The following is a 26,445-nucleotide window of genomic DNA, read 5'->3' as shown; positions in this document are numbered from 1 at the left end:
TAAAATAGCTCCGACGGCAAAGAGTTAAAATATTGAGCTTTCGATGTATATATATATATATATGCAAAAAACGTGGATGAACCTTTTGGACCTGTTGCACTAGAATAATAGCCCCTCAGGGGACAACGGCGGAGCAGACGAACGTCGCTTCGGTTTAATGTGGGTGCCGCCTTAAGTAACGACGACGCGGCTGGTTTCAGGCTAAAATACACTCAATTAACCCTTAATTGGTCGGCACCAATTATGGGCCCAGCGTACCGACGCGTATTCATTCGGTCAACAAGAATGTATGGTCGGTCCTGCGTTGTTCTTCCCTCGTTTTACGACGCGGCGCGGCGTCGCTCGCGGGCTGCTCCGTAACCGCGCAGATAAACGAATTTCTCCCGTCTCGTCACCACCCGGGGCAGCTTATCCGGAGATTCGAGCACGTGATCGCCACATTTTAGAATGCCGGCCTCGAACTTGCTTCTCTACTTATCTAACACTATTTTTTCCGCCGGATCGCGTTGACCGTGGCTCTTACAGATAGTACGGATAAAACTTCGCGCACCCACGAGCGATCCAGTTAAAACGATTCCAGCGAACGAGTTAAGCCAATCTCTCGTCGTGGCCGACGCGACTTCAAATTTCGTGGTGGATCGTCTCTTCCAGCCACGGTGGAACGATCGAACGCCTCTCCTCGGCTGTTGGCCCCTCTTTCTCAACGACACGGCGACCTATTTCTCGAACGTGTCATTGTTCTTTCGAGTGGTTCGCCCTGCGGAGCCGTTACGGCTCTCCGGCGAGGAACGTTTCCATTCTAAAGTCAATACTCTCGGAAAACTAGGAAGAACGCGACCCTGGCTCGATAAAACGATCGTGTCAAAAGCGAACGTCTTCGACAACTATTACCGCGGCCAACCATCCAGCTGACAGCGCTCCAATGCCAGGAAACTAGGGCCTGATCAGGACACGCTCTTAGGGTTCTACATACACTGTCCTACTATGATCAGGTGTACATACTATGGTCTATACTGTTCATTCTGTACTGGCCAGAAACGACCTACATAGAAAGGATCAGCTCTAAACAAATACTTACATTTCGATGTACAGGGTCATTTGACTTGACTACCTTCGGTAACAAGACCAACAAAGTCTTCCAACATAAGTTATCTGGTATTAAGGTAGGGTAAATTATAGAATGATTGACTCCCTAAGCCAAAATCGTAGTAAAAATCTTTTTATCTTTTCTTGAAATGTTTAAACGAGCTTAACTTTCTATTATGATAAGCTAATAGAGATTTTTCAGCAAAATCAAACAGTTTTACGAGTGATAAATCTTTTATTATAAAATATGTTCAGTGAATAACAATCGTAGAAGTAAAGTAAGAAGTAAACGTTAAACAGGCTATTTGTTTTATAATTAAGCATATACGCACTTATTACATCTGTAGTACAGTCCGAAATTAAGTTACAAAGCGATAAAGTATACTTACTCGTAACGAAAATTTTAATAAAACACTATTTACACTACACTGTGGCCATCCGTCGGTCTTACTGGATGTACCAGCTTTGCTAACAGTCATATGTGGAACTCTGTTATGAAAACTTACAACGTTGCTGTAAAATATAAATAAGAAGTAATATAAGATGATTTTCTATACCAGGAATTCTTAATATTTGCCGTTTAAATCAAAAGTGCCAATAACTACTGCAGTGCCAGCAATAGTACAATTTACCCTAGGCTTGCGATGTAGTACTTGATTTTTCGTTGGAAAAATAATACGAGAACCAAGAGCTGATGTATTCAAATATTTGTGTAGATATGTGTGGTGAGAATGAGAAAGAAACAGACACACATAATGAGTGAGAGTTAAAATGTATAAAGCGAATTTGGTTGAACAAAATAAAGAAATGAATGTGCATGAGGGAGCGTTTTGTTTGGAAAATTTGTCAGTCGTTGGTGGAATACTGTATTTTGTTAAATACAGGGTTCATTTATAAACATTGATAATTCCAGCCACTGCCTGTACAATATTAAGGTACAGGTATTTCCTACGATGTCGTTTTTGTTGAAAACATAAGGCATAAAGGAATGTCGGAACAGCTAATGAACAGGACGTACCTATTAAGATCGTCTCTGACCGACGAGTATGTAGCTCCTTTCAAAAACGCAGGCTTCAGCAGCAGGGATTCCGACAAAATGTGTCCACATTCCGTCTCGATGCAAGGCTGTGCTTTCAAGTGTCTATCCCTCGCGCGCGATACGCGAAGTGCGTGCGATTTAACGAGCCGCGACGGCTTCGTCGCAATCGCCTTAATTTGTCGTCAGCTAAGCTCGTTCTATCGCCCCGTTAAGCCTAACGCCGCACACCAAATGTATAATTTCCTCGCTGGCGGCGAACCGATAATTCGCGGAACGATCCGCGTGTACCACTGTGAAATTTCACGCAAATTTAACTCAGAATTTTCAGTTGATCATCGATCAATCTTTCTTGATATCCGTAGTATGACGTATAGTGACAGTGACCGACTTGTAGTTAAATTATAGAACCGAGCAACAAAAATATTCAAGTATTGAGATCAAGTGCAGATCATCTTGATCTTTATTCAAGTATTGAGAACAATCTCCTGTTTGAAATTGTAAATTCAAAGTGTAGAACGAAAATGGACGAAAACTATGAGAAGATATTTTTTGCGAACGTCGAAACATGATCTGTTATCGTAGTCATCTGTGCACTTGATCTCAATACTTGAATATTTTTGTTGCTCGGTTCTATTTATAACTAACTACAAGTCGGTCACTGCCACTATACGTCATTCTACGGCTTTCAAGAAAGATTGATTTCTCAGATTGATCTCCTGTTTGAAATAAATACATCAAATTGTAACACGACCATAGGAAAAAGAACAAATTTCTAAAAAACAGACCAATACTGTGCGCGTAAGACCGCACGACCGAAGTGAAAACGTCTATGACGATTGCATGCCTGTCTCGGCTGTCCCGAGTTTACCCGAATAGCGTTTCACCTCGAAGCGTGACGAATCAGACTCGTTCGCTGCGTAGCAATTGTGTACGCGATGCACTTAAAGAAGTTTTCACTCCGAAAGGACCGATAATGATTTATTGGGCCCTGGATCTCATGAAAGATCTGATTGTGTTACTTGCATTCTACAGGGGACATTATTATCCCGTTCTGTTTCATTGCGTTCTTGTTCTTGCTGATGTCACACCTGCTCGTAGTTCGTTTATTCTACTGTAGATCCACGTGTTTCCGCCGTTTCTATCACGCGAGCGAAACGATCACGGCGCGTGACGCTGTAACAGTTGATCCCAGTTCACGTGATCAGGGATAGAGAAGCTCACTCTCCGGTTGGCAATTGTTCTGGATCGCTTCGGAACCAGTGGGTCCGCGTTATCATTCCACGCAGTGCGGTGGATCGGCGCATCGCGTCGCGTCACGTCAAAAGTCCCCTTTAAACGCGCCCTTATCTTGCTCCGTCTGTTTCTTTCTCCGCGGAACCCGCTGAAATTCGCGCAAATCCCCAGTCCGTCAATATTTGCCAGTAATCTGGTAATCTGTGCGGCGAAAACAACGCGTAAATCATCTAGTATTACGGCGGTTGTGGACGATATTATTACAGCAACCGTGTTACAACGACTCTCCCGTTATCGGACGAGCATGTGTCCGAACACGACTGTGTTTATCGGGCCCGACTATATTTAGATCGGCCGCCGCGCCGCTTTGTCGAGAAACGCGAAGCGAATCGAATCGAGGAAGGAGAGAACGCGCGCAAAGCTCACCTCGAGTCGGCGCGGTGCGGCGTGGACTTTCGCGCAGAGAAAACCGCGGGGAGCCACTGTCTCCTCCGGATGTACGATAAACAGAGCCGACACGATTTTATTTATATATTTATAAATACGGAATGTATATATATAGACAGCGTTGTTGCGCCAACACGTAAAAATTAAAATCTCCCAGAGATACGCGGTAATCCTCGTTCCTCGCGACGACGCGATGTTTGACACATTTTTCGCTGATTCCGAGAAACCGCGACGTTCTGCGGTTCAATTACGTTACTTCCGAACGGTGCAAACAAGTCTATTTTAGTCTCAAACTTTACAAATTTCATTGTTTAATCTCCGTTAGATTGATTTTCAACGTTTTATCAGTTTAACTGATAAATGAAACTGAATTAATACTGAAATTAACTGAAAAATTATTTAGATGATACATTTTTATGCGATGAAGCATCTACTCTAATGCAAAATAAATATTTGCTAGTGTGGTAGACAGCTTTGTTTATGCTTGAAACGCTAAATTTAAAGTTTTGAGATCGTGAATACTATATGCGAGTAATTAAAAGTTAAAGAGACATAATACAAGTTTAAAAAATAAGGGCCGTATGGGGATCATTTACAAGCAGAGTTGGGCAAAAATTTTTATTTGAATAAAATTGTTGCCCAACTCTGTTTACAAGTACGAAAATCGATATCTTGAAGAATTTTCATTGTGTTAGGTTTCAAACTGTTTTAATCATTTGCGACCGGTTTAATGTTTTCCATAGTTTTCGACCACCTCTATCCACCTAGCTACTAGAATTGTTACTTCTCTATAAAAAAGCATCAACAGTTTTTAGATCACTGGAAATGGACACAATAATACTAATAGCCCTGATCATAGCATCTACGTGCAAGACACCTCTGCAAGTTCTGCGGTGGGGCATCAGCTTACTACGCAGGCGGGGTCCGGGTTCAAGTCCGACGTGGATAATTAAGATTTTCTTGTTTTTCCAATTTTTACCGTGAAAATACATTGTTCATATTATATTATTTATGATATACTGTCAAAATAACCGCAAAAGAGAAGATCAGGGAAATATGTTAGCGGACCAGTTAGCCATTCGTATTATAATGACGTTGGCCCTTCGTTGGCCATGATCGTTGTCCCGCCTGCATAAAAAAGCGACATGTTTAACGATTGGTCAACCAATATTACAACGAAGGCCCAACAAAATGCCAGCCATGCCATAAATGCTACTAGAGTTAGTTCTATAGCTGGGACGGCGCGTCACGCAATATTAATTGGCCATTACCATAGAACGAGCGTAAACGTCGGCAAACATCGGTCGAAAGGACTAATTACCACGGGACACGGGTCGACCGCGTCCAATTTCCAGTTGAACGCCGCGCCGGTCGTGGGGCCCCTGGGCCCGTTCGGTGGCCGACGCGCGACGGGCCAAGCTGGGCCGGTGCGGTGCAGCGGCTCCGGTATTCTTGAATGACTCTCTCGCAGGTAGAGCCCGAAATCCCACGGCGTTACGAGAGAGTAGTCGTGTATCCGGCGTCATTCGAGTATATCCAAGGATACCGCTCTACACCGCGGCACCAACTAACTGCCTATGTTTATCGCCGGGCTATATTTAGCCTGGGCTATTGCTTGGCTCGAGCGACAGACCGAACGAGCCGGCTACAACGAACACGGCAGCAACCAGCACCGGCGAGTCGGTTACGGGTTACAGACAACTTCCCATCCCGTGTCTCTTCGTATCCCGTCCCATATACGAAGAGAGCCTACGCCGTCCTCCGAGAGAGCAACGGCTTGGCTCTCCCTCTCTCTCTCTCTTGCTCTCTCTCGTCGTCTCTCGGACTCTCGCGAGTACCGTGTTCGTCCCGTGTCTTTTCTATCGTGTCTTGTCCGCCAGCGACACCCACCGATCTCGCTGAAACAATCTGCGTGGATCCCAAGCTCGACGTTGCGCCACGATCTGTTTACCAAGACGGCTCGGCGATCCACACTTTTTTCCCTGCAACCTGCTAGCCATTCGTCGATCCGAGACTCGCTTCGGTTCATCTAGAATTCCGTAGATTTAAGAGAGATTGTAACTCGAGAATAGAACTACCAATATGTATATGGTTTGTTCGAGAAGTTTATTGAAACATGCAGCAGATCACGGAGATTACGAGAGTCCCGGCCCTCATCGGTGCCGCGATCCCCTCTTAAAAATTTCGGATCACCAACGTAGAATCATGGAACGGTCAGTCCGCGTGTGTACAAACGGTCTTAGGGAGTATATCTCCAATTGAAGTAATTGATCCGGGAGAACTCGTTAAGCAGAGCCGACCGCCTAGCGATTCAATTAAAAATTTTCCAGAAATAGTCATCGTGTGGAGCTAAGAAGACGGCTAATTATCGTGAACGAGGAGAGCCCACGACCCTGACCGAACGTAGCCCCGGACGCGGCTGTGAAACTTGGCCCACGTGCTCGTTGGAAATCGTTCGGTGTCGCCAAGTATCTACATGCAATATATGTATATTCGTCGTCCCCCTTACTTCTACATATCTCCGATGCGAAGCGACGAGACGTTCCCGCGAATTTCCATGGAAAAAAAAATCGACTGATTTTCCTGCGATTGTTTCTCGCCATTCAAGGATACAACGTGGCGTGCGCGCGAACGCTCTCGCTCACAACTATCGCTATTTGTCCGTCGCAGCTATAAATAGACGCTGTTGATTTATGAATAAATGAAAGCACCGCCCTGTTTCTGTGTATGTACGCGACTTCCCCCGCTCCTTCCCAGCGAGATCGTGTCCGCGCATGCGTCCGCGCGTGCTACTCGCCGACACGCATGCGCCCGTGCGTAAAAGAATCGCGCGCACCTCTGCCCCCGCCCCACCCCACGAGGTACTCGCGTTACTCCTCGTGGAACAGGGCCGCGCAATGATTCTCCGGTTTAGAGATGTATTTTTAGAAGGGAAAAACATATACCGTTCGTCGCCGCATTATACAATTCGAACACCTTTCCCGGTGCTGATAAATCGTCGTCGTCGGGGGGCCGCGCGTTTCGAAACCGCGCCGCCTGTGTATCGGCCACATATTTCCGAACCGTTGAACTTTCGAATTAATCGGTGGGTTTTTGAACGTGTCCTCGCCCCTCTGCCTCCACCACCTCTTGTCATTTCCAGCGTGTCTGTCCGTCGGAAATCTTCCACTTGTACGTTCATAAATTACCGGTCCCCGGGGAACGTGGTACGCCCTTGGTTTTCTGGCTGTCCGTCATAAAAGTAACCGGTCACAGCGACAACGCTCCGTTTCCCGTTCCCCGAATTAGAATGTATAATGACGATCGTTCTGAAGTTAGTAAATACACGCGCTCTCTCTCTCTCTCTGTTTCTCTCTATTATGTTTATACATATCGGAGTAACGCGCTCGCTCGCTTACTCGCTCCTTGAGTACTCGAGCGAGAGCATGCTCGTGGACACGAGGCGAGGCTAAATATAAATACGCGGGTATCTAAATATCGCACGGCACCTCTGATCCCAAGCTGTAAAACTGCCACGGTGTATATCTGCTGTATCGTGCACAGCGTCGACCGGCCGGGCCGGGCTAGTCCCGGTCCCGGAGATCGATCATTTCGCAAGCCGGGATATACGCCGAGCTCTTGAACCCGGTCCCCGGCCACGGGAACACCGCTCCATAGAGATCGGATCGGCACCGGTGATCGAGCCACAATTTGCGTAACAATGGGACGGTAATGACCGTAGATGGCGGAGCATCGTTAGCCGGAGGAGATCGCGATCGTAACCTCTCCGCGAAATCGACGATCCACCGATCGATCGAGCGCTCTTGCGAAAACCTGCGATTCACCACCCTGCTACTCTCAGCTCGCAGTCCTCTCCCCTGCGCTGCTCTTAACCCTTTACGGCCCATAGAATGGCCTGTCTTTTCTTTCAGAACTAGCTACAACGTTGCGTAAGTCAATTATTAGAGATGATTGCGAAGTTCGTGTCCGATTTTAAAATAAAACGGTTACGTTTCAACCCTTGTGTTGCCAATGTCGTATTACTGATGGGGCATTAATAAACATTGTAGGTTTATGATAAATAAAACACTAGTTTATTAATAAAATTCCTCAATTATGACTTCGGTCAGAAAGTAAGAGGAGTGCGTAGCAAAGTATAACTCGTCGAAAAGTCTGACAATTTGATAGACAGGACTTCGAATATGTTAGATCTTAGCTGTGCTGAGGTTTTGTCTATAATCCTAGTTTTGGTCTTTTGCGTGAACTTAAATAACAGTCCTTTAAAGGGGGAGGAAGTGTAGAAGACTATACAATGATGTGTCGTAGCGTTGATTTTTGTGTGACTAATGTTAGTGACCAGTCGAGGTTCACTGTCGAAAACATCTTACAAGGGAAGGACCTTAAGTGTCCGACTTCGATTGTGATAATTTTTTGTGAAATGATGATATATGGATCCCTAATTATGTATGAAAAATATTAAGTGTAGTTACTCAATAGTTTGAAAGATATAAACAATTAAAGTTTCATAGTTTTCGATGTTCCATTAGCCGTTTAAGCAGGTTGCGTGATTCACAGGTATGAAACTTTAATTGTTTATATCTTTAAAACTGTTAAGTAACTACACCTAATATTTTGCATACATAATTAGGGATCCATATACCAACGTCTCACAAAAGATTATCAAAATCGAAGTCAGACACTTGGGGTTCTGCCCTGGTTAGTCGCTATTTATCATAAAGTAAATAGTTGGTCATCCAACACCAACCGGGTACCCAGGTACCCATTTACTGCATTTCTTTGAACAACTTGTTAATATTCCTCTAAAAATATTACAAAATTTCTCTGAATGTCCATTTTTTGCTCGCTAATAAATTAATTTGTAGTCTTAAAGTGAGAATTTGTGCAAATAGGTTAAGTACAAAAGGTTTATAATAATCTATACATTTTGGTTGGCTACGTGAGGGTTAACCCCTATGACTTGAAAAATGTATATTTTAAAATGAGAATATATTGCATTCCACAACTAAACTCGGTAGCAATGACCAGTTTTGAATTCAAATGACACCGAACTTAGCTTTTCAACATATTCTTAACTATAATTTACTGACGGATAATTATAGCTTCTTGAATTTTCATAATTCGAGTTTCTGCCAGATTTTCGACTGTGTGCTTCGTCGAGTGGCAGGATCGGTCGGATCGAAACGAGCCGAGGATCGCATCGTCCTCATCGAAACACCCTACGCGATTGCTTCGGTTATAGCTCAGGAGGATGAAGCAATCTCGTAACAAGTTAACGCACCATCTGTGCACGTCGTTTCACAAGCTTATCGACTGATTAACGCCCGACTGTGGCCGTCCAGTTTCTTGCACTCCGCGTAAACTTCATCGATTGCGTAAGTAAGGCGTAAGCGTAAGGGAACGGCGTGGCGGTGTGTCGTATCTTTGTTGGGACCCGGTCACGTTCACCGCCATGCGGGTCCCCTTTAATTATTGCCGGGGTTTAATTGGCGGAAGCAAGGTGGCCCGAACGTTGCGTTGGCCCGCTTGATCCCCCAAAGATGTCACTTAATATACCGTAATGATGTCCCCGTGGTAAGGGCCGGTCGCCCGAAAATATCCAGGTACTGTGTCTCGTGTTCCTCCCTATTAACGAGCACCCTTATCTCGCGGGCGGATCTCAGATGATCACCGGCCCGGGCTCCAGAATAGCGCGCATTAACGGTATAATTTGAGAAGTTATGCCGATGGGACCGGTGGGATCAAGTGTGCCCGGGGTTCCAAAATCATGGTTCCCCCCTTCCGCCTGGATCACCGTCAAAGGAGACTGGTTTAATTGGTGTGACGGTGGTTCTCCGGCTGCTCAATTATCGATGTCCAGGTTGCTGGTCCGGTGTGCTGCTTTCTAATTCCCCCGGAAAGAGAGAGAGAGAAGAGGAATTCTCCCGATCAATTTCTCTCTACGCGTCCCTTTTTGGTGTCGCACGGGCGATTATCGGGTCGTCGGATCGCATCGTTGAAACTGGTCGCGTTTCACCGATCACCAGGAACGGCAGCAAAGAAAATTGAACTTTTCACCTGGCTGGCACGCGAGAAACGATTCTTGCCGATCCGTTGCTCGCGCCAAACGATGGCTCACCCCGTGCACGCGGGAAAGAGCAACGGAGCTAACGAGTCCACTGGATTATCGATTGATATTCAAGATAAATACCCGGCACGTTTCCATCGGAGCGCGGCGCTGCGGCCGAGACCTCCGAGAGCACAACGAATTTATCTGCGACACGGAGCGTGTCGTTTGGCAAGATCTTGGTGCACGTAAACGGTCTCCCCCGAGAACACTAATAGCCACCATTAACGGGCCAGAACGTGATCCGTTCGCACGCTCGCCAATTCCGGGAACCGATCTTTCCGTTCTGCACCGTGGTAGCCGGCGCGCGTTGTCTCGCGCTCTCGAGGAGAGCAGCGTTGTATTTCTGGCGAGACGTTACCGTTTGCCCGCTTGTCACCTTCCAACGAGGGACAAGGCTCCGGCATTACCCACAGGCAAAAAAGTAAAAAGTAAAAAGCTATCGATACGAGGAATCGTGCGAACCGGCCGTCTCGTCGTTTCTTAAATCGCCGGGATTCCGCGCGAGAAACCGCGATCGAGCTAATAACACGTTTATTCGCCGATGCAACGGTGAATTCGACGGATTCGGTGATAGTGGTGTGCGCGACACTTCGCTCTTGAAGTGCAGTTGGCTGATAAGAGTGACAGTTGGTGGTCCATAGTGCTGAGGAACTAAAGGTCAAGCTAGAAGTATTCGCGTTCTTGTGGAATCAAGTACGATCGAAATTCTGTTCACGAAAAGACTAAGCTAATGAGTGTATCCACATTGTGAATAGGTTACCAGTGTTTAGGCATATTCTCACTCAAAGTGCCAGTTTCGTGTTTGCCTCTCTCCTCTTCCGGGTTTGCTTGTTATTTTACTAAGTCTGTAACTACAGGTTAACTGTTTTTACTTTTTGCTTTCTTTTGTAATATCGTATTGGTTTTTGTTGTAAACCACTGAATCGGGGTGGGCTTGTTTTATAATTTTTTGTATTGGGACTTATTGATGACTGAATACCGATTGAACTGAAAGATCGTGGTAACTTTCGAACATTTTCAGTGCGATCGCGCACTGCGTTTGCTCCATACATCGCAGTACAAACAGTAATGTAAAAGCCGTACTGCCACATCTTGGCAGCCAATTCTTTTTGCATTGTCAGCAGAAACCTTTACGGTTTCCAATGGCGCAAAAAAAAAAACATCGGGACTCACTTGGTAGCCTAAAAATTTCATTCTTAAAAATTCTAGAAATGCGAGATATCGCCTAAAAATTTCATTCTTGAGTAATATGCAGTAAGTAATATGTCATCTTCAAACTTGAATAATCTTAAACAGGCAAACAATAAGGAAGTGAAAACTATAATGTAATCCTGACTAAAAAGTATCTGTAAAGAAAATATAATAGAAGATATAAGAAGAAGATATAAACAAGTTTAGTAGAGTACTCCAAAAGCCCTTATTTTCAATGCATAACAACGCTACATGAATATTTACATAAATAAAAATAATAAAACTGGTACACTGTTGTTCATATATTTCAATAGCTCAGACAACTAAAGCTTTTCAACCTACGTGAGATTTGAAAAATCGTATTTTGGCCAACTTTTCAAGGCACATACTCGATTGTGCAGCCAGATATACAGTTCATTCTTACATTAATAATCTTGACAAGCTGACAATCAGAGTAAGGTAAGAAAACCACACGCGCGCGATTGCTTGGAAAAGAACAAACATAGAATTAATATTCCGCGAAGTCCTTAACTTCCTTTTGAGTCTTTCACCTCGGGTGTGACTTCCGTCCCGCGCAAACAGGAAGAGGATCCCTTAGGACACTGTCGCGTAATGAAGCATCATCGTCCTCGTGAATTGAGCGCGACGTTTCGCGACCGTTCGCTATCGATTCACGTGATTAAACTAGCTCGCAAGGTACGAACGACGATTACTCCATTGTTATTCAACGGACGGATCCCGTTTGTCGATGCGCGCTGCGCCGGGGCAACCTGCGTTCACCAGTTTTAGAGAGGCATAATTTTGAGAAACGGCGCGCGACGCGACACGACACGGCGCGACGGCAACATGAAATATCCGAGCTTCATGTATTATGGATGCGCCGGGCAATTATAAAGCAGTAACATATAAATTTGAAAACTTGCCGTGGTGAATGCACAATGAACCGAAAATATTCGTTGCTCGGGCTCTGGATCCCCACTATCACTTGTACTGGACCTATTTTATTCCTAAAGTTTCCACGCAGTCGAGCTCCTTATCGCCGAGCGAGATCTTCGTTAACAGTTAGAAGTCACAGATACTGCGGTTGATTTAAATATTCCACGAACCAGGTAGCTCGCTGTTCTAGAAAACGGAGTAGCCGGTAGTTTGTCATTGCAACCAGTTTAGCTAATGTTCCGCGAGTGATCGGAATATTTGAAAAGCGGTGGAATAAAAAACATCCTTCAAAGAGAGTATACTCGGTCACATGGGAAAAATGCCCAATCTAGCTAGGCAAAAGTCTCGTGGAAGAATTTCTAACATCTTTTCATTTCATACTTGAAATTTCATTGTTGAAAATATATATCTGTTTATTATGGATAGATCAGGGATAAAAATTATACCATACATGTCTGAAATTTGATAATTTTTCAGTCAGGTGCAGGTCGTTGTGGTTAATTTTTCTTTAGCATCATAGAGTAGATCATGTTGATTACAAATAAAAATATTAACGCTTGAGCTTGTTGGAGTCAAAGTATAAGCTTAATTTAATTACTAGATATCCGAACAAGAACGCTCATAAGAAGAGTTCATTCAATTCATATTCTGCCTGTAATTTTTATTCGAAACAAAAAAGTACATATTAGTTTTCAATTTGCATAGCTTTCATTATGTTATACATTTCACAAATAATCACTTCACTTGAAAATTTCGTGATACTAACGATTTGTAGCCAACATTCCGTGCGACATTGAGGTTCGTATTGCCGCGTGTTTGATGCATTTCGTTAGTTCTTACCAGGTATAAAAACCACAAAAAACAAGTATGCCCTCAAAATCACGATAGGAGTATCTGAGAAAAATAACCTTCATCGAACTAGTTTGGGCATTTTTCCCACTGTGCATCGCTTGCTTTACTTATCTATGTACACCGGTGGACGAAATGATAAGGCACCGTTGTGCACACACAAAATTTCATATACGTCATTCATATATGTCGTGAAATAACAATGGAAACGAATTATATTCACAGATGAAAAGAAACTAAATTTGGATGGTCCAGATGGATACAAGTACTATTTCCATGATTAAGAAAAGAACAAAGGGTTTTGAGTCATCGACAACGTGGTGGCGGTACAGTAATGATATCGGGAGGAATCGGCTATAGAGGAAAAATGGAAATAAAATTTATTCAAGGCCGTATGGATAGTGCTGGCTACTTAAATTTAAGAATTGCTGCCAGAAAATACATATTTATTTCAGCAAGATAATGCAGCTGTGCACATACTGCTCGCATAGTAAAAAATTATTTTCAAGCGGGCAATACAAAGGTTTTGAATTGTTTGAATTGTGTAAGGTCTCCCGACCGAAACGTTACCGAGAACGTTTGGGGAAGACTGTCAAGAAAATATTATACGAAAGTGGAAAGCAGTACAGTACAGTATCCGAATTGAAATCAGCAATTTTAGAAGCTTGGAAAAGTATACATCAAAATGATATAAAAAAATCTATACATATAGAAGTTTATCAAGAACAATGATTGAAGTGGTACAACGTAAAGGGCAGTCCACGCATTACTAAAACTGCCAAAAATTGTGTAATTTTGTTGAATTCCAATACTTCTCTTATTTTATGTTCAAAGTGCCCTATCATTTAGCCCACACTAAAGGTCGATTTTTGTAGAAATAATAAATGGTTTGAACGAGTTATTTAATTTTTAATATATTACATAAAAGTTAGTACCTTATTTTGTTGTATATTGTATATTCACAATCTACGTGATATACATATGTACAAATGAATGTTCATTGCTAAAAACCTTGAGTTGCCTTATCATTTTGACCACCAGTGTATGTATGTATGTATGTATGTAAACTGCGGGTACCTGTATGCAAAATAAAAATTGTCTACATGATTTGCAAGAAATTGTTTTTCGCAAGGTATCTCCTCGAATTTCCTCGAGCGCCGATTAGACGATCCAGTCGGTCGAATTTCGTGGGTGTAGATCTAGCCGAGAATAATCGTGGAAACAGTGGTACGGAAAAATCGGCGTGGGCAGACGAATTCCTTGATTGCTTCTCCATAGGATCGCGAACGCGTTGCACAACTAACACACAATCGGCCAATAGAGGAAAGGCTGCGGTTGCAGGCCGCGGAGAGCACTCGAGCCTCTCTCGAGCTCCCTCAAGGTGGTCTCGTCTAAATATAGCCTAGTGGAGCCCAGAATAACAGCACGTCGCGAGCCGGCAATGACCAAAGCCCACCTCGTTCACCGGCCAGGGTAACCAACCAGGTTGGTCAGTTTTGTCTACCGACCCCGGAGGACTCGTTCCTCACCGGTCCGATCCCGGCCCGGACCCAATCCAGCCTTAAAACAATACGATCAAGCGTCCTCTTTGTTGGACCCGGCTTCATCGGCAATAGGGGAACTGGTTTACTAAAGCCAGACCAGTTTCGTCTACCGGATCATCGATCAGCGGACCAGTTTTATGCTAAACTGCGGGGACACGGTTGCATAGTTCCCAGGCCTTAGTTACGTGCCGATGTTTTCCGATATTTCACCCCAAAATCACTAAATAAAACTAAATAAAAGATTTACTTCAACAAATTTCGAATTGAAATTGTCATTGTTTTTTTATAGAGCTGTACGAGGTAGTACTGTCCAGATGGCGCCTCGTAAAGAAACGAGCCCCATAAAACAATGAAAATGCAGACAATCTTTATATTGAATAAAGATCCGCAGTCTAATTATGATAGAAACTAAGAATTCTTTGCCGAGTGCTAAGGATCGAACATTCTACACGAATCAACTAAACTAAATAGTAAAATAAGCTGCCTCGCGCGGGGTTAACAAGAGGTCTTGCCGGTCATAGAGGCGTTCGAGGGATTACAGAATTGGGGACTGAATTGAAGAGGATTACGTTCAGAGCGTTCGCCTAATTCCTTCAAGGTCGAGGCGGTGGATATCATCGACCTGACGCGGCTTCCTCTATGACGAGCTGGCGGCATAGCCACGGCTGGCATTCATTTTGTCATTCCCGATGCGGCCCCGACCACTTCCTCCCGGTGATACCGCCGGACCGGATCAATTTCGTATTTTTCTGAAGCGGCGATTACAATAATCTCGCTATCACCGCGCATAGTCAACTTCCTTTCGGCGAATCCTACTCGCGCGGGCCGGAGCGGAGCTCCGCGCTGCGCGCTGTGCGCTGCTTGCTCACTGGTCTTGCTCCTTCAACCTCCGAGACTGTTCGGATTCCATCGAAAAGATGCGCACCCGTTGTGGGCCCCTTTTTGCCGGGCCCGCCTCCCGTCCAATTTGACCGTTTCCATGCGAAATTATTCCATGCAAAAAGAGCCGGTCGAATTTACGATCGGCGACAGGACCGAGCGCGGAAAAAAAAGAACAGACGCGGACAGGTGGGTAAATTGCTGACGATCACGGCTTCCTGGAATCGTGGGAGGATCGTAAAAAGAACAGTACAGCTGCGGACCTCTCTTTTTTTGTCTCTTTCTCGGTTAAAAATTGCTTCTCGATCTTCCCACGGGAGAATGTGGGGCAAAGTGACCAAGAACTTTTATCGATAGCGGAAAGTCAAATGGCGAAGCTAACTTTGCACTCTGCTAGAAATCTTGATCGGACCTTATGGAATAATCCGAAAGTAGGAGTTCTTCTTCTTGAACAAAAGTTTGGCACGGAGGAAAACAAGATTACGATGCTTGTACCGTGCTGTTACTGATATTATACATTGTAGCCATGAAGTTTCATAGACAGCTTTAGCTTGGTTAGATATTTTTACTATGTTTACTATGTATTACTTGTTACAAGAAAATAAAGACCTCGTCACCCTCTTCAACATTTGTAGAAAATCGACACAAGGGAAGGATGATTGTAGACATTTTAAATATCTACATGTCAACATATACGATAAATCTCAAGTAAAACAAGTCAACACTGAAACTTCTACAACTGATTTCGGATTTCGCACAATATTAACCGTCCATCCGATTGTAAACTATATGTTTGCTGGTTTCACATCGGAACTCTTATTTTACAAAAACAATGATATATACCCAGTTCTACCCCATATTCTCCCAGGTTCTATTCAAGTCGAGTTCACCTCTCCGCGCATTGCTTGATACGATATCCTCGACAGGTACATTCGATATCCTGTAACTATTTCTCATGCAACGCGTTGCATCCCAATTCCGTTGCCGCATTGTGCGCCTCGCCGCAGGCAAACAGTGTAGCCGACACGAAGAACTTACATAATTTAACGGGTAGAAACTTCCTGTGTATCGGCGGATGAGATTTTTTTCCCCAGTGAAACCGCATCCGCAATATTATACGCTGCTACCTTGTTACTCCAGTTCGTGGCGGAGCTGACAATGCAGCGGAAGAGATCGAACTTTGGTGCTTGCTTAACCCTTCGGTGCATAATGCTGCCCGCCATTTTGCTGCAATTTACGAAACCGCAGTTCAGTTTTCTATCTCTAATGTCAGATATTCGTTTACGATTTACTGACGACTTAAATCGTCTATTTTCACATTCGACTGATCAGATATGTAACATTGTTTTATCTGCAGGTTTGATAGTAATTCCTACGGTCTTGATTCAACTCGCGTATGTTGGGAAAATAAGATCAAGTTCAATTCACAACTTTCAAGAAGAATGTATTTGTTTATTTCTTGCATTTAAAAAAGAAGCCAAAATCACATATTAATCCCTTAGCATTAAAAATTGCTGTACCAATTACTACACATTTAAATATTGTACGAGGTATTATAACAATTTCATATCTAAGAAAATCCAAAAAATCATATATGTACTGGAATTATTCTAGCTCCGACTGCAAAGGGTTAAGGTTAAAACACAGATTTCAAATATTTAATTTCTTTTAGAAGAATCTTTTAACAACCACAAGAATTTCTTTCGTCTATTTATGTAATAGTAGTAATATAGTAGAACAGCTTGGCTAAATGTAAAAGGAGCTGTTGTTTAGGCGCGACGGCATCCACTTTTTATGACTTATAAAATCAGTTGAAAGACAGGCATCGAATAAAACTGTTAATTAGGCGCTGAACTTATCTATGTAGCATTCAACTTCGACGATTCTCTTCTATCTTCCATCGACCGAAATACGAAAGGCCCCTAAGCTCGCGGAGGATAGTTTCCTAAGACGAACAGACACCGCCGGTGCGTGAATAATCGCGCGGCTCTCGGTGCTTTTTCTCGATTAGTACCGCCGCAACGCTCTGCGCCGCGCCGCGCCGGTGTATATAATAAGCTATACATATGACGGATAACAGGTATCCGTGACAAACCAGTCGGCGCAACAATGTTGTGACGCAAACATGGCGAACAGGTTCGCGCGGGATGCCGCGCGATCGATCAATCAAACCGTAGACCGCGAGATAACGCGGGGAAGCTAGCAGGAAGGAGAGTGACGGGCGAGGGATAAGGAAAAGGATGTAAAAATCGGAAAAAAGGAAAATGGATCGGCTCGGTGGTGGTCGGAACGGTTCCAGCCAGAACTGACCCCCAGTTGTCACGTTTAATTTATATGTTAATGAGCGCATGTCACATTTCAACGGTACGGAGCAACCGCCCCGTGCACTTCGATGCGAGAGACCGGGAGAGAAGAGAGAAAGAGAGAAATAGACTCTCTTCCACCAGAAGAGAGCTGCCCCGTTCATTCCACTCTCCTTCTGCCCTCCTTCGCGGTGGCTCCCACAGGTTTATATTTAACCGCGCGCCACACACCATGGCACCCGGCGCAGCCCACTTTGCCAACTTACTCTCCTGCCTTCTACTCTCTTTCGAGTCTCCTCTACTCTCTCTTTCTGTCCCCCTTTTTCTCCTCTTCTTCTCCCCAGGACCTTCTTCTACTTCTTCTTGTTCTTCTTGTTCTTCTTGTTCTTCTTCCGCGTCGTCCTCTATCTTCGCCAGCCTAACCCTTCGCACAGCCTTCCTCCCGTTTCAATTTTCTGGCTTTCATTCTTCGACAGCGTCTTACCGCCACCCGTTCGCTGATTCCGTCGATTCGCGGTTTCGCTACTCCGAGCCGTTTTATTTGATGACTTTGCTGATGCAACTGCGCGATCCAGCCACGCGGCCAACGATCTTTTGCTCGCTTCCTCCAGGATCTCTATTACGAAGATCGTTATCATAAATGTATAAAAAATCTGAAGTCTAACTACGAGCTCATAAAACTCACAGTATAATCATTACTAGACTGCGGATCTTTATGCATTTATAGCAAAATTGAGTAGATAAATTCGAAATTGTTGGAAAAATTGAAGATGTCAATATACGATTTCTCGTCTATTAAAATCATTAAGGGAAGAAATATCATCCAATTTGGTTTCTATTCTCTTGCAATCGATGCAGGATTTTTATTTGGTATAAAAATCCACAGTCTAATCATTACCATCTTCATCAATTCAAATGAATACATCTAACGAAAGAATGTTCTGAATGATCGAGAAACGTAAATACCGAAAGGTTCTCTACGGAGTACATATTTATCAGAACGTGAATGATCACCTTCTCTTCGGCTTCAATGCGGAGAAGTAGCTACGGTATCGTTTTAGTGTTCGGGGACCAAGAGCTGACCACTGTACCTGTTTGATTCCAGAAATGCTCGGACTACAAGGCGTCGAAGGTGAACACGTTCGCGAGAACCGAGCCGCCGGACACGCAGGTGACGAAGTCGGTGATCGCGTTGCTGCTCCACTATGGCTGGAACAAATTCACGATCATCACGGAGAGCGCTTGGTCGACGGTCGCCCGTTCCCTGGAGGAGCAGGCGACCAAGCACAATCTCACCGTGAACCATTACAAGACCGTCGAGGACCGACACACGTGCTGCGAGGAACGGCTGCAATGCTGTCAAGTCAGCACGTGGTTTCAGCTGGTGCAGGAGACCAAAAATATGACTAGGAGTCAGTCCAACCACCTTCTTTACGCTTCTATCGAGACGATCGGATCTTCTTGGTGATCTCCTAACCCTCCAACCTCTTAACACTAAACTTACCGAGCTTTGCAAATAACCGTTGCCTTATAAGAGGGTTTCCCAAACTTTTTCTGCAATGGAATACTTCGCAAACCTGGAAATTTTAACGGAACAGTCAGCTTATTTTTTAGGTTGGCTAATTCCCGTTACTAAAAATTTTAAAAAATGTTATGTATGTATATTGGCGGGAATGTACCGAAACAATCTGTTCCGGACAAAAAGGCTCAATACACAAATACACTTGTTATACATTCATTTTTCGGACCTTTCCAAATTGTCGCGGAACACCTATTCAGGTTCGGCGGAACACAGTTTGGAAAAAACCCTGCCTTATAAAAATAACAAGATTAAATTTATTTGAACTTCGTGCGGTTCATATATTACAATATCTGCTCTACGAAACATGTTTATTTAATTATTTACCATGAAAACATCTTTATAATTTCAATAATTGTGAAATAAAAAATCTGGAACCGGTCATTTCATCGGTAGTGGTAGGTCCAGTGTTAACTCAAGTCCAAAATTGTCGGAGTATCTTCTTCTTCGAGCGTAGCTTCTTCTAGTCTTCAAACTATTTCTTCAGGGACTCCACGAATCTAAGTGAACGTTTATTTTCAATGTAAATTGTACACAATACGAACCCTGAACTTACTGTTCAATGTTAATAATCTTAAAAAGTTCAATGTAGATGGAACTTTGGGAAACAGCTCGGTACTGAACGTGGCCGATCAAAAGGCCGGTTATATATTTTTCATCTTACAATTATTGAAATGATGAAGTTCCATCTAACCCAAGCTAATATTGTAATAAAAATTGCACAAAATGTAAATAAATGGAGCCTTGTCGTTTTTGTAAGCTAAAACATTTTAATCGTTTCCAGTGCTCGGTAGGTTTAGTGTTAAGTAATTATAAATGAAGACACTGCTGTCATTATAAATGAAATATGGTCAGAACCGACGAATGTATAGCGGGAAAATGTGCCAAACAACAGTTACCCTTTGTGAGCAAGTGCTATAAATTAGAATTAGATTGAAATGCGCTGGCTGGTCCACGGAAGATCCGATTGTCTTTTCGAAGCAGTTCGACAAGATCCGATATTCAGACACGCTTGTAGCTCGCGGGAACACCCGAAGTATTTGCGAATCGGTCTGTTGATTCATGCCGGTAGCACGCTCGGTCATGGAACGATCTCGGCCAGCGCGGTTGTTACAGTTGACTAGTCCGGTCTCGACTATTTCCGCGCGTTTCCTTCGCGATACAGTTGGGCCGGTGTTCCGTTCGATGATCTCATTGATAATGATCGCGGGGAAGTCAGAGCGGCGCGCTATACGTCGTTTCCTACGTAGCAGAAAGAAGCGTGAAAGTCAGTTCCGTTCTGGAAATTGGCTCGCGTCGTGTTCTCGGCAAAACGTTCGATCCTGCGTCCTCTAACCGTCTAACGGAACTATCTTTTCTGCTCGCAGTATACATATTCCTGGGCACGGCGATCTCGCTGATCGAAATGATGAACGCGATGCAGAACCAACGGCTGCTGGACGGGGAGTACATGGTGATACACGTAGACATGATGACGTACTCGTCGCGCGAGGCGCAAAAGTACTTATGGAGTGAGTACACCTATGTAGACAACTCGTGAAATCCGATTGACCCTATTCCCAGGTCGTCTCTCTTCTTGGCGGCTCCTTCGGCCGACGTGCCGTTCCTCGTTACCTCATCATTTCCGTATCTAATGCCTGATTAGCTAAACGCCCGTGTGTTGGGTCAGGCTCTGGCTCGTGACCCAGTTCAGCGGACGGACACTCGCGATCATGCTTTTCAAAGATCGCGTTCCGGCCCGCTAGACTATGTCCCCGCATGTCACCCACCCTCTAAAAGCTTCCGTTTCCTGACACCGGCGCGGCACTTTCAGAACCGGATCACTACGCCAACCTACGCAACTGCATGGAGCCGAAGGACTTCCTGAAGAAGGCGCAATCTCTGATGGTGGTGGTGTCCACGCCGCCCACGCAGAAATACGACGAGTTCACGAAGAAGGTGCTCGAGTACAACGGCAAAGAACCCTTCAACTTTCCGTACCCGGTACTGCTGAGAAAGTTCGACAAGGCAAGTAAAAAAGCACGCTTTTCTACAATAAATCAGGATCGCGGATCCGCGTAACCGACGACGTTGGTCGATTGAACGTAACTGAATGGAACTCTTTTTCTGTTCCAGTATGTGTCGATCCATGCGGCGTACCTCTACGATTCCGTGAAGCTGTACGCGAGAGCCCTGGACCAGCTCCTGCGCGATCATCCGGAGCACACGCTCGAGGAGATCGCGAGCAATGGAACACAGATCATCGAGACGATTATCAGGAATCATACGTATCAAAGTAAGCACGCATAAGTACACGGCTGGGCGCAATCTGAATTGCTTGGGCTTATTCAGAGATACGCGGCGCAACGCGACGCGGCAGAGTGCCGGTGCTCGGGACGATCGACCGGTCGATAAGAGCGGATCCGATTAACGATCCGATCACGGTTTTGCTTACATAGAGGCTCTGATAATTGCTCGGATCGCTCGAACTCGAGAGACCGTTTGTCCATTAACGCGGATACTCGAGGGACGAGAACCTATTCCCCTGGCTGGATAACGATCGAGATTTTCCACATGTGTGACAAGACGCGGTTTGCCAACAGGTGTCAGCGGCGCGACGATCAACTTCGACAAGTTCGGCGACTCGGAGGGAAACTTCTCGGTGCTGGCCCTGAAGAAGGACCCGTTTCGCTTCGAAAACTTCTCCTGCGATTATCAGATGAAGCCCGTGGGCCAATTCCAACAGGGTGAAACTCTAGTGAGTGAGTTGTTTACAGCAGCTATTCGCGCGGATTCAGTCGCAATCGCGTTCATCGAGCGACTGTCCCAGCGACATGATCCCGCGACACCGTGTCGAAAACGTTGTACAGACGGTAACAAAAGACAATAAATCCGTCCGTTGCGCAGGTGTACAGGCCGTCGGAGTCGATGGACTGGCCGGGTAAAAATAAACCGGAAGCGGAGCCAGGCTGCGGTTTCCTCAATGAACACTGTCCGAAAGACGACACGCACCTGCGCAGCATCGTGGCCGCCGGTGTGCTCGCCGTTTTACTATTCTGCGCCGCGGTCATCACCATGAGCATATACCGAAGGTGGAAGATCGAGCAGGAGATCGAAGGGTTGCTGTGGAAGATCGATCCGAGCGAGATACACGGCTATCCTCATCTTGACAATATGATGTCCTCCCCTAGTAAGGTAAACACTCCCGCTTTATTCCAGTAATTGTCGCCTGCTATCCCCCACTCTGGCCCAGATACGCCCCTTTCGCAACTTGAAAATCCCACAAATGGGAACAGAGTGGGGGAAGGAAACATAATTTTCAATATAGCAATTAACCTGTTGATCAGGTAGCAAAGATCCCTGGTTTTTGAATTCTTGCCAGACACATTAGGGGCATTATTTTCACACATTATCTACCGCCAATTGTTTCATCATTAGGCAGCGGATCTTTATGCAAAGTAGAAGTTTTCCATACGATTTGCAACAAGCTCAAGTGAAATAAAAATTTATTTTTTTTCGTACTATGTTTTATAGGTTGAAAACAATATGTAACAGTATTTTTAAATTCTTCTAATATTGTTACTGTTTCAAATTGCAGCTACTCAGTTTTGTCATAAATGCATATCAAATCCGCTGCCTATACATAATTTTTGAAAGTCTTTTTGGTTTCGTTACTGAACTTTTTCAGAACTACTAATACAGCGATCTTTGTTTTGATCTAACATGAACCTTTGGCTTTCGTCAACGATGATTTTGTTCCTGGCAAACAACAAGGGCTACAAAAATTTTAATACACGTTCCTTGAACGTGAGATAAATTTCCCTAAAAGTTTCAACAAGATCCACGTTACAAAGCGAAAAAGACAAATCATGAGTCTCCTTATTTTTAGCGTCCCTCTTATTTATCTCCCCCGACTCATACCAAAAGATTTCATTTTCCCGGTTGATATTGCACAAGTTCGTTGCATTTCCGTTCCAGTTAAGCTTAGTTAGTGCAATGTCCTACGAGTCAAGGTGCGGCGGCCAGGTGTTCGCGCAGACCGGCCACTACCACGGGGTGGTGGTCCGCATAAAGGAGCTGAAATTCTCAAAGAAGAAGGACATATCGCGGGACGTGATGAAGGAAATGCGAATCCTTCGAGAAATCCGACACGGTAATCTGAACTCGTTCATCGGGGCGTGCGTCGAGCCGATGAGGATATTGTTAATTACGGACTATTGCGCCAAAGGAAGTCTTTATGTACGTAGCTTTTTAATCCATAGACGAACCGACGCCGACCCAACGCCGATGATTTCATGCGATTTCATTCTATTGTTGTTACAGGACATCATCGAGAACGAAGATATAAAGTTAGACGATATGTTCATCGCGTCATTAGTTCACGATCTCATTAAGGTGAGTGCGTCCGACGAGTTTCGGTCTCCTCTCTGTTCTGCAGTTTATTTTTATTAAAAATAATTCTCCTCTGGATCCAGGGTATGCTGTACATTCACGAGTCATCTGTGCTAGTTTGTCATGGTAATCTGAAGTCTTCCAATTGCGTGGTGACCTCTCGATGGGTACTCCAAGTCTCTGATTTCGGGCTACACGATATGAGACATTGCGCCGAGTCCGACAGCATTGGTGAACATCAGTATTATCGAAGTACGGAGCCTGATGATCTTGCCGGTACATTCGACCATCGATTCTCCAAAGAATTAGCTTACATGTCTCTCCTGCCTTTTGCAGACTTATTCTGGAAGGCGCCCGAGCTGTTAAGGAATCCCAATGCTCCGATCAGAGGAACCCAGGAGGGAGACATTTACTCATTTGCTATAATACTGTTTGAAATCATTGGTCGGAAGGGGCCGTACGGTGGTGTTAATCTAGAACCCAAAGGTAACAGAAACAAGGCTCCCCTACTTTTCTTTGCACTCAGTTGGTATTAGAGATCGCGGTTTTGAACGTGTACTAAAATACACGTGTACACGTGGTACGTGAACCGTGTAGTACAAAGTTAAGGATCCGTGAATACGGATCCGTTCAGCACGTTCGATCGAAAAATAATAACGCATCAGTTGTCGAACTAAAACGTATTTACGGATCCTTAAATTCTTACTACACGGTTCACGTACCGCATGTATTTATATACACGTGAAATGATCTCTGGTTGGTATATTCACCTCTCTCTATGTACATCGTTTCTAAACCTACAGAAATCATAGACCGAGTAAAAAGGTTCCCAGAGGATGGCGAGCCGCCGTTTAGACCTAACGTAGAGATACTGTCCGAGTCCGAGGCGGACTGTGCCGAGTATATAGTTAGTACGATTACCGACTGCTGGGCGGAGAGTCCAGAGCTTAGGCCCGACTTCAAAATGATTAGGACGCGGTTAAAGAAAATGAAAGCGGGCCGACATCGCAATATAATGGACCAAATGATGGACATGATGGAGAAGTACGCGAACAACCTCGAAGATCTAGTCAGTGAACGTACACGCCTTCTTTTCGAGGAGAAGCAGAAGACGGAGGATCTGCTTCATAGAATGCTTCCGGAGTGAGTTCATCTTCAAGAATCTGTCTATTAAGGGGATAGACTCGTTTCCAGGAATGCAAGGGTGCGGGATGCGCCTTCTCATTTCTCGATAATGCAAAGATGAGGTTTTTCAGTAGTAAAAAGCGCTAGATAAAAGATCATTCTAGGCCGCGATCGCCCTCAAAAGTCCTATTTTTGACACAGCTTTATGAAAATAGCTACATCCGCAGCTGTATGCTTCCGAATATTGCAAATTACGCCTTGTAAACATAAAAATAGGACTTTTGAGGGCGATCGCGGCCTAGATTGATCTTTTATCTACCGCTTTTCACTATTGGAAAACCCCGTCTTTGCATTATCGAGAAATGAGAAGGCGCATCCCGCACCCTTGCAATCCTGGAAACGAGTTTATTCCTCTAAGATCTATAATATCCGTAGCATTATTTATTAATAAAACTATACTATTGTTTTTTTTTGCAGACCCGTAGCTAACTGTTTGACGAATGGCATCGGTGTAGAACCGGAAGCCTTTGATCTGGTCACTATTTACTTCAGTGACATCGTTGGCTTCACCGCAATGTCGGCGGAGAGTACACCGTTCCAGGTACGCCTATCTATTGCTATCAAAGTATAGAACGAATTCGAATACAACTTTACGTGCTCTAATTACCGTCAAAATCATTTTCGTAGGTTGTAAACTTTTTGAATGACCTGTATACTCTGTTTGACCGCATTATTAAAGGCTACGACGTGTACAAAGTGGAAACCATCGGCGACGCGTACATGGTGGTGAGTGTTCATCAATTGTCAGTCTAATGCGTCCGAGACTCGTAGGATAAAATACAAAACTGTCCTTGTAGTCCAAATCCACTGAATCTCGTTGCCGTTTGTATCCGCGTAATTTCACAGCAATCAAACATTCCAGGTTTCTGGTTTGCCTATAAAGAACGGGAACAAACACGCCGGGGAAATTGCGTCGATGTCCCTGGAGCTACTCAATGCTGTGAAACACCATACTATAACGCACAGGCCCCAGGACACGCTTAAATTACGTATTGGAATCCACACAGGTAAGGTGTTCGATAAACTCATCGAACCAACTCGGAGAAGTTTTACACAGATTTGTGAGGGAAAAAAATGATTGCTCGTAGGTCCTGTGGTGGCGGGTGTAGTCGGTCTAACTATGCCTAGGTATTGTCTCTTCGGAGACACAGTGAACACTGCCTCCCGCATGGAATCTAACGGCGAGCCATTACGTATTCACATAAGCGGGCAGTGCAAGGACGCCTTGGACAAGATTGGTGGTTACATCGTCGAGGAACGCGGTTTAATTCACATGAAGGGAAAGGGAGAAGTGAAGACCTACTGGCTGACTGGGGCCACCGAGAAAGCCATCCAAAAACGAGACGTGGGTTTATAGTCCTTGTACAAAATCTTTTCTCGTTAGCGTGGCATTGTCCCTATCTCGTAGCGCAGTGGTGGGCAAACTCATTAGTCAAAAGTGCCAAATATCGGCAGTACAACGATTTAAATTTCTTCTGAAAGCCCAATTCCTTTACAAGACGCAAACCGCACTCAAGTAACCAAAGAGCCGCATGTGGCTCGCGAGCTGCAGTTTGCCGACCACTGTCGGAGCGTATTGTTTTATACTTCTATTATAATAACTAGAGGAAAAACTGCGAAGTTTTATGCAGAATAAAAATTGTCTGAATTAATTGTAAGACACGGGGGTTGCATACACATTCGTTCATTTTTCAAAT

General features: G+C 44.4%; 1 protein-coding gene across 5 annotated transcripts in view; it reads left to right on the top strand.

Moving 5' to 3' along the window:
- LOC143214037 (receptor-type guanylate cyclase Gyc76C) overlaps window positions 1–26,445 on the top strand; it is a 118,254-nt gene that overhangs the window by 89,799 nt on the left and 2,010 nt on the right. For 4 of the 5 annotated variants that reach the window (XM_076434587.1, XM_076434568.1, XM_076434578.1 and 1 more), the window contains 15 exons: window positions 18,719–19,025; window positions 20,560–20,703; window positions 21,006–21,199; window positions 21,308–21,467; window positions 21,775–21,929; window positions 22,079–22,366; window positions 23,150–23,410; window positions 23,495–23,566; window positions 23,647–23,839; window positions 23,900–24,049; window positions 24,367–24,706; window positions 25,166–25,289; window positions 25,376–25,474; window positions 25,611–25,755; window positions 25,837–26,093. In XM_076434587.1, the coding sequence (XP_076290702.1) occupies window positions 18,719–19,025; window positions 20,560–20,703; window positions 21,006–21,199; window positions 21,308–21,467; window positions 21,775–21,929; window positions 22,079–22,366; window positions 23,150–23,410; window positions 23,495–23,566; window positions 23,647–23,839; window positions 23,900–24,049; window positions 24,367–24,706; window positions 25,166–25,289; window positions 25,376–25,474; window positions 25,611–25,755; window positions 25,837–26,093 (2,889 nt within the window). The remainder of the gene's footprint in view (window positions 1–18,718; window positions 19,026–20,559; window positions 20,704–21,005; window positions 21,200–21,307; window positions 21,468–21,774; window positions 21,930–22,078; window positions 22,367–23,149; window positions 23,411–23,494; window positions 23,567–23,646; window positions 23,840–23,899; window positions 24,050–24,366; window positions 24,707–25,165; window positions 25,290–25,375; window positions 25,475–25,610; window positions 25,756–25,836; window positions 26,094–26,445) is intronic. The other variant, XM_076434597.1, reaches the window with a different exon arrangement.

This window comes from Lasioglossum baleicum, chromosome 1 (genome assembly GCF_051020765.1).
Source record: "Lasioglossum baleicum chromosome 1, iyLasBale1, whole genome shotgun sequence".
In the NCBI taxonomy this organism is placed as follows: domain Eukaryota; kingdom Metazoa; phylum Arthropoda; class Insecta; order Hymenoptera; family Halictidae; genus Lasioglossum; species Lasioglossum baleicum.
Note: the sequence above shows the minus strand (reverse complement) of the source record. Positions and strands in the feature narration are given on the sequence as shown.